The following is a 12,124-nucleotide window of genomic DNA, read 5'->3' as shown; positions in this document are numbered from 1 at the left end:
CTACCCTATCAAAGGCTTTCTCTGTGTCTAACGATACTGCCACTTAACACTATCAGTGCCTTTGATTAACGTTGATTTACCCCGTTGAATGCCACCATCCACTTCAATGTTAGCGTTAAAAACACCTAATCTATGTTTTAAATTATGGCTATGTGTCTAATCTGCCCGTCGCTTATCAATGACTCGTTTGCAGTCAACATTGTCGAAGCGGATTGTTTTTTTATCGGTTCATTTTCGTTTTATAGCATTTTGAAAAGCCCTCGTTTTCTAGGAAAATATAAAGATTCCATGGTAAAAGACATTTACTGGAATATTCTAGAATACTCAAAAACGTTTTTCGGCCTATTTATGAATCGTTTTCAAATAAACACTAGATTATCGATAGTATATGTGTACGTATGCAAGCTATAGACGCAAGCTGAAAAATTTATTCTCTTATTTCCTCATCAGCGATCACAGCCAAACAGCCACATCACACATAGGGCAAACGCTGAGATCTCAGCGAATACAACTTTGATTATCCCAAGACTGGTAAAATAGATTCCTTACCTCAGATCAGATGTTCTCCAAAAAGATTATTCCAATTCCTGATCGCCATTCCAAATATCGATCACGCTTATTGATTGATTATTGGCTGCTGTAAATATATATTCCAGGCTGATTTCCGTCCCGCGAGCAGATCGCTCTTGAGCAGACTCCTCGCCAGCACAAGGAGCCAGTTGGCTCCCCCCCCAGAGATCTACAGATCCCAGGTCAGTCTAAGCGACTGACCTGCAGTTACACAGGGATAGACGATAGGGGGCGCTTTTTTCCAATCTGAGCTCCTGTAGGGGCTGGTGTACCAACGGGAGACTCTGTTGATGAAATATGAATTCAGATCGCTAATAAAACAATAAAACGACATTTGTCATCGTGGGCACTCAACGGGGGGGGGCTGATAAAACGAGTTATGTCGTCCGTGGCACTGAAAGTGTTAAGGGGAATCAGAACCCGCAGACATTCAACAGTCTCCCTGTGTTATAGAAAGAATGCCTCCCCAGCGTGATGCCTGTTTGATCTGTGAAGATGAGACCTGGCAAGGCTTGCTGAAAGCGAGTCGCAAGTACTTTAGAAAAACATGTTATAGTCCACATTCAAAAGCGAGATGGGTCTGTAGCCATCACAGACCAAGGCATCTTTTTGGAGTAGTAGTCAGGGTTTCCTCCGATAGGGTAGAGGGTAAGCCGCCATTTGAAAAGGCCTCATTGAACATTTCTTGTAAAATTGGGGACACGAGATGGAGACTTGCCGCTTTGAAGCGATTTGATTGCCTCTTGTATTTCCTCCAAGATTCTCATCTACTTGGAGGAAAGGGATCTGATCAAGAGGGTTGTCATTATTCCAAATTTCAGGAGAGCATTCAGAAGTATAAAGTTATAAATAATAGGATAGAATAATTAATTGATTATCCCCTGGGTCGGAGATCATTTCCCCTGTTGAAGACTCGGGTTTAGGGATCAATCTGGAAGCCGCAGCGGTACGGTGCTTGATGGGCTCTTGTCGATGGCAAATAGGCTGACAGTCACTAACAATAGCATGCTATCAGAGAGCATGTTATGCTCGGATAAATTCAATAACATTGGCCACTTAGAAACAAGTTCAGACGGTACTGTCTATTATCAAAAACAAAACGTAGTAATTTCGAGCATGTAAAAAACAACAACTGGGCTTACCTTCATCGTCATATAGGCTAACCCTATAGTTTATTAGCAGGATAGCTAATTGACCATCACTGTCGATAGCATGCTATCAAGTAATTAGCATATTAGCTGTCAGCTTTCGTTTCTTCTCGTTACACTGGTCGTTGATGGTGAGCTGTCAAGAAGTCCTTGGCCAACAAAGTTGACCCATCCTGGGTCGAGATGAGTAGCTTGGCAGGGTACAGAAGAGTAGGCTTGAAACCCAGGTTGTATAGCTCAGCCATGACCTCCTTGTATGTGGCTCACAGATCCATCACATCAGGGGTATACCGTAATCTGTTTTCCTTTTTTTTTATAAATGTTGTGAATTTTGGGCAAAACTCACAAAATTGCTATTCGATAGTCACTGGGAACTATTCGACTACTATTCGAAGACCCCACCCCACCCCACATTAACATATGATTTTGTTTTTAATTAATAGCCAATGTGAGATAATCAAACAAGCGAGCTAGCGGGTTAATTGTCCGAAATGTCTCACCACAGCTATGGAAGGGGTACTACCTGAACCCAACAAGGTGTGTATGTTAAATCTGACTTATCTGTCTCTCTGTCTCTCCAGGTATAACACAGAGCAGTACTCCCCATATGCAGCCCCCTCTCCGCAGGGTTCGTACCAGCCCAGTCCCAGTCCCCAGAGTTACCACCAGGTGGCGCCATCGCCGGTGGGCTATCAGAACACGCACTCGCCAGCCAGCTACCATCCCACCCCCTCGCCTATGGCCTACCAGGTAAGATCCTTGACGTTTGTCCAGAGGGAAGCAACAGCTGTGATTGGAGGATCAAGAAAAGAGGGCGGGGTTTGAGATGGGGTCCATTCTCTGCCACTAATCAATAAGCGGTCCACTGAGCATGCGTTGACGCATGTTGCTATACCATGATATGAAATCGTAGTTTTTCCACGCAAGACAACGCAGCTGTGTTGACCTTTTGCACGAGGCCAACTCGTTTTTGAGGCACGGCTAGAGCAAGTTTGGAATACCGGAAGTCAGTGAAGCAGCGACAGGAACATTTGGGATTCACCTGCTGCTACTGTGGCAGCAAGAGCCAAAATGGAGGTTCCCACCCGGACTCCAATTCTAACATACCTTTTATATCCATGTGGTGCCAGATGTGGCTAAGGAGCTAGCCTTCCCCCTTTCCTCCCCGATTTGCCCCAATCCATTTTTTCCTCCCTCTCTCCATCCGTCTCTCCAGGCCAGTCCCAGCCCCAGTCCGGTTGGATACAGTCCTATGACCCCGGGGGCGCCCTCTCCTGGCGGCTACAACCCTCACACCCCCGGCTCCAACATCGAGCAAGGCAGCAGCGACTGGGTGACCACTGATATCCTGGTTAAAGTTAAAGACTCGTTCATGGATCTGATGGGACAGACTGGGGTTATCCGGAGTGTTACGGTGGGTTCACGTACACATGTGATGTGGGTTTTACATATCCACACATGCAAACAGACACACACACACACACACACACACACACACTCAAACAGATGTACTTGTTGCACGCATAAACACAAACATAGAGACTTATACACACTTTTGGACAAATTCACACCAAAACCATTTTCTCTGTGAAACTATTCGCTCACTGAGTGTATTTACATACACATGATATTTCAGATACTAGCTAAAATCCCGGTTAAGGTCTTAGTATGTATATTCAATGCCCCTTACATGAGTAAACACAATACAGCTAATGTTACCATGGAAATGGAACTTTCACAGACCAGCACAAACCAACAGTAAACACCAAACACCAAGAGGTAACTACATGCCTTAATATCCTATGAATAATGGCTATTATTTCAGTTGAGATATGAGCTTATCCGGGCTATTATAAACAAAATTAGGGCACTTTGATAACGGTATCCAATGGCGTTTGTGACCACTAGTTGATTAACTTAGCATGAATCAAAGAATTTGCTGAAACAGTCCGACCTGAAGTAGTGACGTCTGGAGCTACACTGTAGAGGGTATCGCCAAACCATTTACATACTGTTGTGGAAATGTTGTTTTACCAAGTCCGGTGGGCTTAAGAGAAACTGAGATTGAGTGAAGGGATAGCAAAGAAAATAGTTTATTTCTGTGCACACAGAAGTCTCTATTCAAATACAGAGAGTGGTACAATGTACAGACAATGTGAGAAGTGACCCCCGAGTTGAGGTTCACTTCCAGCCTTATTGTAAAAGAAAGGTTTGCATACGGGGGGAAAAAGCTGTCTTCTGTCAGGCAGTTCTCATAAGAAAACGGTGTGGGATGAATACTGATAAGCTGCACCTGCTGGGATCTGTGGTTAATGTTATGAGAGTTGGTTGCTAGGAGTGGTTTAAGACCAAACGGGTTATCTGTACGCTAGAGAATTACTCGTGGTAAGCTGATTTCTCGTAAAAGGAGTAAAGGAATAGTACAAGAAATATTGACAGTGTTTCTTAAAGGGTAATAATAATACACTATGTTATTAAAACAGTGGCTGCTAAGAAATGATGAGCATTACTTCCTACATCATGTCAAGCGAGAGGGCGGAAGCAGTGTTGTTGGAAAGCAGCCACCATTGTAGGCCGGTCCTCCGGGTCTGACAAAAACTGGATACCTTTCAACTCAAAGACGGAATACTTAAGAATCACATGACTTGTATACTAGTTTATCCATTATTTAGTTTCCCGTTAAATGGAAAGTGTTGGATGAGAAAGGCGATGCTGTAGATAATCTTGGCGAACCCCATTCAGTGACTCATGTGTTTTTGTCTTTGACACTGTCTCACAGCTGGGCAGAGTCACTCTGTTCTGCTCCTTAACACCTGGAGCCTCGACTTCAGTTGATTTTAGCCTCAAAGTCTGAACCTTTCTGCTTCCTAATGTTGTTCACGTAACCAGTATTCATTCAGGTGCTAAGCTATGTTTGACAGTAACATGAGTCAGTGAGTGAGAACCACTCCAGTCAGGTCCATCAATATTTGGACATTGACACAATTTTCACAATGTTGTCTCTGTGCACCGGCACCACAATGGACTTGAAATGGATCGAGATGCGCTTTAAGGTGCAGACTTTCAGCTTTGTTTTGATGGTATTTACAGTACATCCATCAGGAGAAGATCCCCTTTTTTAGGGACCAAAATTAATTGGACAAACTAACAATCCATAAATAAAATGGTCACTTTTAATACTTAGTTGCAAATTCTTTGCAGTCGATGACAGCCTGTCGTCTGGAACCCATAGACGTCACCAGACACTGGGTTAGGTCCCTGGTGATGCTCTTCCAGGCCCTCTACTGCAACCGTCTTCTGCTCCTGCTTCTTCTTGGGGCATTTTCCCTTTTAGTTTGGTCTTCAGCAAATGAAATGCATGCTCAATTGGATTCAGGTGATTGACCTGGCCATTGTATAACCTTCCACGTATTTACCTTAAAAAAACTCTTGGGTTGCTTTCACAGTAATGCAGTATGCAGATGGAAAGTATTGTCCAATGAGTTCTGAAGCATTTGGCTTAATATGAGCAGATAATATTGCCTGGAACACTTCAGAATTCATCCTGCTGCTTTAATCAGCAGGATGTTGTTCCAGAACTGTACATGCTTTCTTAGATGTTTTCTGGCAAACTCTAATCTGGTCTTCCTGTTTTTGAGGCTCACCAATGGTTTACATCTTGTGGCAAACCCTCTGTATTCACTCTGGTGAAGTCTTCTGGTTCTTGATTTGGCCAGATGAAGGGCTTTTTCATAATAGACACTAGGGCTGACCCCTATTAGTCGACTAATCGGTCGAAAGGAGCCGTAGTCGACTGGCCAACCTCTTAGTCAAATATATATGAAAAAAGAAAAATTATTTATAATTTTTTTTAATCATTCTTTCCAAAAGAAAAGGGGCCTAGAAGCGTGGCTAACGCTAATGGCACGCATACCAGAGGCTAACTGCCTACGAAAACAGGCACAGAGGCACTGAAAGAGGATTTCACCCATCTAATGAACACACTAGACTAGACAAATATCAAGATGTATCCATCAGTGGACCAATTGCATGCTTTTGCAGAGGACAAGAAGCTTTCAGTCGACTCCTTCAGACATTAAGCACCCCCCACAGCCCAAATGGAATGATAAAACATTTAAAAAAATATATATATATTTAAAATAAATTTAAAAATATTATATATATATATTTGTTTTTGTCGACTAACGGCACATTTGCCAATCATAGTCGACCATCCAAATCCTTAGTCGGGGACAGCCCTAATAGACACAGACCATCACACTGTGCATCTCTCTCTCACTCTGTATGTCTCTCTCACTCTGCATCTCTCTCTCTGTGCGTCTCCCTCTCTCACTCTGCATCTCTCTCTCACTCTGCATCTCTCTCTCACTGTGCGTCTCTCACTCTGTGCGTCTCTCTCACACTGTGCGTCTCTCTCTCTCACTCTGTGAGTCTCTCTCACTCTGTGTGTCTCTCTCTCTCACTCTGTGTCTCTCTCACTCTGTGCATCTCTCTCTCTCTCTGTGCGTCACTCTCACTCTGTATGTCTCTCTCTCTCACTCTGTGAGTCTCTCTCTCACTCTGTGTGTCTCTCTCTCTCACTCTGTCTCTCTCTCACTCTGTGTCTCTCTCTCTCACTCTGTGTCTCTCTCACTCTGCATCTCTCTCTCTGTGCGTCACACTCACTCTGTACGCCTCTCTCACTCTGTGTGTCTCTCTCTCACTATGTGCATCTCTCTCTCATGTGTGTCTCTCTCTCACTCTGTCTCTCTCTCACTCTGTGCGTCTCTCTCACTCTGTGCGTCTCTCTCTCTCACTCTGTGTGTGTCTCTCTCACTCTGTGCGTCTCTCTATCTCACTCTGTGCGTCTCTCTCACTATGTGAGTCTCTCTCTCACTATGTGAGTCTCTCTCACTCTGTCTCTCTCTCTCACTCTGTGCATCTCTCTCTCACTCTGCGTCTCTCTCTCACTCTGTGTCTCTCTCTCTCTCTCTCTCTCTCACTCTATGCATCTCACTCACTCTGTGCGTCTCTCTCTCTCTCACTCTGTGCGTCTCTCTCTCACTCTGTGTGTCTCTCTCTCTCACTCTGTGCATCTCTCTCTCTCTCACTCTGTGCGTCTCTCTCACTCTGTTCGTCTCTCTCTCACTCTGTGTGTCTCTCTCTCTCACTCTGTGTCTCTCTCACTCTGTGCATCTCTCTCTCTCTCTGTGCGTCACTCTCACTCTGTATGTCTCTCTCTCTCACTCTGTGAGTCTCTCTCTCACTCTGTGTGTCTCTCTCTCTCACTCTGTCTCTCTCTCACTCTGTGTCTCTCTCTCTCACTCTGTGTCTCTCTCACTCTGCATCTCTCTCTCTGTGCGTCACACTCACTCTGTACGCCTCTCTCACTCTGTGTGTCTCTCTCTCACTATGTGCATCTCTCTCTCATGTGTGTCTCTCTCTCACTCTGTCTCTCTCTCACTCTGTGCGTCTCTCTCACTCTGTGCGTCTCTCTCTCTCACTCTGTGTGTGTCTCTCTCACTCTGTGCGTCTCTCTATCTCACTCTGTGCGTCTCTCTCACTATGTGCGTCTCTCTCACTATGTGAGTCTCTCTCTCACTATGTGAGTCTCTCTCACTCTGTCTCTCTCTCACTCTGTGCATCTCTCTCTCACTCTGTGCGTCTCTCTCTCACTCTGTGTCTCTCTCTCTCTCTCTCTCTCTCTCACTCTATGCATCTCACTCACTCTGTGCGTCTCTCTCTCTCTCACTCTGTGCGTCTCTCTCTCACTCTGTGTGTCTCTCTCTCACTCTGTGCATCTCTCTCTCTCTCACTCTGTGCGTCTCTCTCACTCTGTTCGTCTCTCTCTCACTCTGTGTGTCTCTCTCTCACTCTGTGTGTCTCTCTCTCACTCTGTGCGTCTCTCTCTCACTCTGTGCGTCTCTCTCTCACTCTGTGCATCTCTCTCTCTCTCACTCTGTGCGTCTCTCTCACTCTGTGCGTCTCTCTCTCACTGTGTGTCTCTCTCTCACTCTGTGTGTCTCTCTCTCACTCTGTGCGTCTCTCTCTCACTCTGTGTGTCTCTCTCTCACTCTGTGCGTCTCTCACTCTGTGCGTCTCTCTCTCTCACTCTGTGCGTCTCTCTCACTCTGTGCGTCTCTCTCTCTCACTCTGTGTCTCTCACTCACTCTGTGCGTCTCTCTCTCACTCTGTGCGTCTCTCTCTCTCTCACTCTGTGCGTCTCTCTCTCACTCTGTGCGTCTCTCTCTCTCTCACTCTGTGCATCTCTCACTCTGTGCGTCTCTCTCTCTCACTCTGTGCGTCTCTCTCACTCTGTGCGTCTCTCTCTCTCTCTCACTCTGTGCATCTCTCACTCTGTGTGTCTCTCTCACTCTGTGCATCTCTCTCTCTCACTCTGTGCATCTCTCTCTCTCACTCTGTGCGTCTCTCTCACTCTGTGCCTCTCTCTCTCACTCTGTGCGTCTCTCTCACTCTGTGCATCTCTCTCTCTCACTCTGTGCGTCTCTCTCTCACTCTGTGCGTCTCTCTCACTCTGTGCATCTCTCTCTCACCCTGTGTGATACCGGTACCCTAACCACAACATACAGGCAAAGGGCTATCTCAGCTACAAAACAAAACCGCAGTTTTGCTATACGTATGCATTAAAACATGTATTAATTAATGTCCATCATTGTCCATTGAAATAAGCCCAGCCCCCTTTAATATCACATTAACTGTTTGTCGTAGAGACTTATGGGAGGTGTCAAAGTTTTAAAGGTTTATTCCACCCAAATACCTTTTTAAAGGTTTATTCCATCTCTTGTTCTCTCTCTCAAGTTCAAGTTTTGTTTTATTTGTCACATAAAGTACATGTACATTACAGTGAAATGCTTGGTTCTGTACGAGCCCCCTGAGAATGTGCTTCATACAGTAAAACTACGTAAAAAGTCCAACCACTATACCACTAAAGTACAGCTTAACGTACAAAATATGGTACGAAATGCAGTACACATTATTTTATGGGGAAAAATGAGGTATGGATGTAGTGCAAATCTTTTGTAATAAATAGATAAAATATGGTCTTTCTCTGCACCCCTTCACTTATCTGACACCCCTGTCTCTTCTCCCCCCCCCCCCCCCCCCCCCTCAAGACAAATTTCCCAGCTGATGGGACAATAAAGTGACTCTTGACTTGACTTATCTGACACCCCCCGTCTCTCTTTTCTCTGCCCCCCTGTATTTGTAGGGAGGCATGTGTTCAGTCTTCATGCAGGAGACAGAGAAGGTGGTGAGTATCAGCAGTGAACATCTGGAGCCAGTCACACCTACCAAGAACAATAAGGTAATATATATATTTACCGGTATGTGTCTGTCTGTCCATCTCTTATTTCATCTTTTGGTCTATCATTCCATTTATCTTTTGATCAGTTGATATTGTCCTTTTTGTCTCTGCATTTGTCCATCGCTCTGTTTGTCTTCATCTGTCCAATAATCTATCTCTCCATCCTTTTGTTAATCTTTCTCTAAATGTATCCCTCTCTCTCTTTTCAAATGCACTTCTAACCTCTCTTTCTCCATCAATCTTCTTTTTATGTCTGTCTCTTGTGTGTCTCTTTCTATCACGGTCTCCGATACTCTCTCACTCTGTGCTTCTCTCTCTGTCTCTCTCTCTCTCTGTCCCTGTCTCTGTCTCTCTCTGTCTCTAGGTCAAGGTGATTCTGGGAGAGGACCGTGAGGCGACAGGCATTCTGCTCAGTATTGACGGAGACGACGGGATCGTCCGCATGGAGCTGGATGACCAGCTGAAGATCCTCAACCTGAGGTTCCTGGGCCGGCTGGAGCACTGAGCGCATGCACACACACACACACACACACACACACACACACACACACACACACACACACACACACACACACACACACACACAGAGAGAGATAGACACATATTCAGAGAGAGAGAGAGACCCAACACCTGTACAGAAGATGAAATTAATTGCCTACTCTGCCACTAGATCCAGGGCCCCATCAAATGAACTTCAAAGGAAAAACTGCGGCAAGGCTGTGAAAGATTCTGACTCGCAGTCCATATCCTTTCTCATGACATTCAACAACTCTGCCTCAGCGGCCTACGTGAACATCTGGAAGTGGGTATTTCTGAGGTTTACTTAGTTATTTTTTGCTTCCTGTGATGGGAATTTCCCCCTGATTGGATTGACATCCTCTGGTCATTTAGATTTGTGTAGGTGTGTGTTGGGAAACGGGATTGGCAACGTGTTTTGTGCACCGAGGTGTCTCTGGCTAAAGCAGATGGCCGTCACACGAGAGTCTTGTTTTGAAGGATAACAGCTCACTCTCTTCACAGCAAACTATGACAATGGACATTGACAGATCGCCTAAAACTCATCTCCATATGGTTTCCTCGTGTCCCTAATCCCACATCCTCTTCTCTTAAGATGTTGCCTTCTCTCTCTTTCTCTCTCTCTCTCTCTCTCCTCTCTCTCTCCTCTCTCTCCTCTCTCCTCTCTCCTCTCTCTCTCTCTCTGGGTGTGTGCTCTTGCTCCAAAGCAAACCATTGTTCTTCACAGAATATGGTCAATAACGAGTCAGCGGGTCTTTTTTCTCCTTTTTATTTTTTCCCCCCAATCAGTTAGTCCAACTTGTACTCGTAGTGTTTTGAATTGCTGAATCTGTTTTTAGTGCTTTCTGATTGTATCCTTGTCAGTGCTTTTTTTGTTTTTATTTTGGGGGGGGGTGTTTAGAAATAAAACAAAATAAAATAAAAATTAAAAAAAACTCCCCTTTGGGAAACAGTGTACCATGTCAATAAACTGTGAACCATTTGACTCGGTGGTGAATTCATCTTTATTTAACATGCGGATGGAACTTGGTCGCATATTGTCCTGCAGCGACGTCCCACAGGTCCCCCGGCGTGGACGGATCACGTCACGAGGCCTTCACTCCGTCTCTCACGTGAACACGTGCACTCGGCTGGAACTCTGAAAAATGCCCCTCTGTTGAAAAGCTGGTTTGAATCGCCTGCTAGAGTCACTTTCTCTTCCAGTGTAATTCAAGACTTTAATTCAATTCAGCTGGTTCACACGCGCGCCCTCTACCACCAGTAAGTGGTAACTGCATGTAAATGTGTAGTTTGTGGTGTTCTAGTGATTTCGGACCTCGATTGTGTTGCGGTTTTGGTGTGAGCACAGTCCCTAAATAACCAGTACAATTGTAGCCGTGAGTCCTGACTAAAGGCCCTTGAGAAGCTGTCATGCTGGTAGTCAAACATAATCAAACTATTTCAGAGAGCCAATCTGTTGCCTGTAAAATGATTGCATCATCTGTTCATGTCACGCCAAAAAACATCCACTGCAACCATACATTCTAGTCCTGCACGGATTACAGCATATGCCGTATATCATGCCAGTTAGGGTACCTTGTGTATACTGCCTACTTTACTCTTACTCATAGTATATATTCAGATAAATCTTTATTGTAACATATAATATAACCGATAGGGCAGCCGCATAGAGACCCTCATCTGCACTTTTGTTTACACTGTTATATTCTGATAAATTTGTATTGCCTATATTTATGTCCTACTATTACCCTGCCCTTACCTGTACCTCCCCTCCCCCATGCTGCTATGACGCCCTAATTTCCCCAAGGGGATCAATGAAGGAATATCTTATTTTATAGCAATTAATTTATAACCTGCTAGCACAGGTTAAGCCAATTTTTATCCAATAGCAACCAGTCACACTGGTCCCGTGAATTTGCTTACATTTGAAAGCTTGCTGTATTGTGACGCTAACTTTACATCCTCTTTCAATCAACTTGGGACCGTGTCGTGCCCCTCGAGTTGACTGGGATCAGAGAGTCCACTAAAACACTTACAAAAGAGTAGATCTGAAGCTCAGAAAAAGAACACTCATAACATTAGCATTCCACAATGATCCTTTTCAGACTCCAGTAAGACCATCACACTGGTTCTTTAATATCTGGAACTGTGTGGTCATTCTTAAATAGAAATCATTCTTCTAGCACAATAGCTATACCCAATGTGGCAACATTGCTAACATAAATTGTGCTTTGCTTTTCTGTCAGAGGGAAATATGTATTTTACATGTGCTTGCCTCGTGTTTTGGAAAACACTGCGAAATTGTGTTTTTTTAACTGGACATTTCAATTGTGAGTGAAAAGCATTCTCTGACATTTTCTTTAATACTATGTATGCAAACTATTATCCCTTGATACTTATGCCATCTAGGATCACCAGCATCTCTGCTGCTCTAATGGAGAACATATTTACCAAAACCTTTTAAGTATCCAACAAACGGTTGTGTCCTCATTTCGGAAAGTCATAAGAAAATCTCCCAATTTCTCAGATCCAGTTCTCAAAAAAGGGCACCTACTGCACAACATGGGACCCCATCAGTGAGCAAAAA

At 44.4% G+C, this 12,124-nt stretch overlaps 1 protein-coding gene across 1 annotated transcript in view; it reads left to right on the top strand.

Annotated features, from left to right (window-relative positions):
- The window catches only part of supt5h (SPT5 homolog, DSIF elongation factor subunit), a 67,738-nt gene extending 57,216 nt beyond the window's left edge, over nt 1-10,522 (top strand). Inside the window, exons 27-30 of the mRNA XM_084314654.1 lie at nt 2,300-2,468; nt 2,935-3,132; nt 8,926-9,021; nt 9,386-10,522. Coding sequence (XP_084170780.1) covers nt 2,300-2,468; nt 2,935-3,132; nt 8,926-9,021; nt 9,386-9,526 — 604 coding nt within the window. The 3' untranslated portion in view covers nt 9,527-10,522. The remainder of the gene's footprint in view (nt 1-2,299; nt 2,469-2,934; nt 3,133-8,925; nt 9,022-9,385) is intronic.
- The last annotated feature ends 1,602 nt before the right edge of the window (nt 10,523-12,124 follow it).

This window comes from Notolepis coatsorum (genome assembly GCF_963971535.1).
Source record: "Notolepis coatsorum genome assembly, chromosome: 1".
Lineage (NCBI taxonomy): Eukaryota > Metazoa > Chordata > Actinopteri > Aulopiformes > Paralepididae > Notolepis > Notolepis coatsorum.
This window is presented reverse-complemented; position numbering and strand designations above follow the sequence as displayed.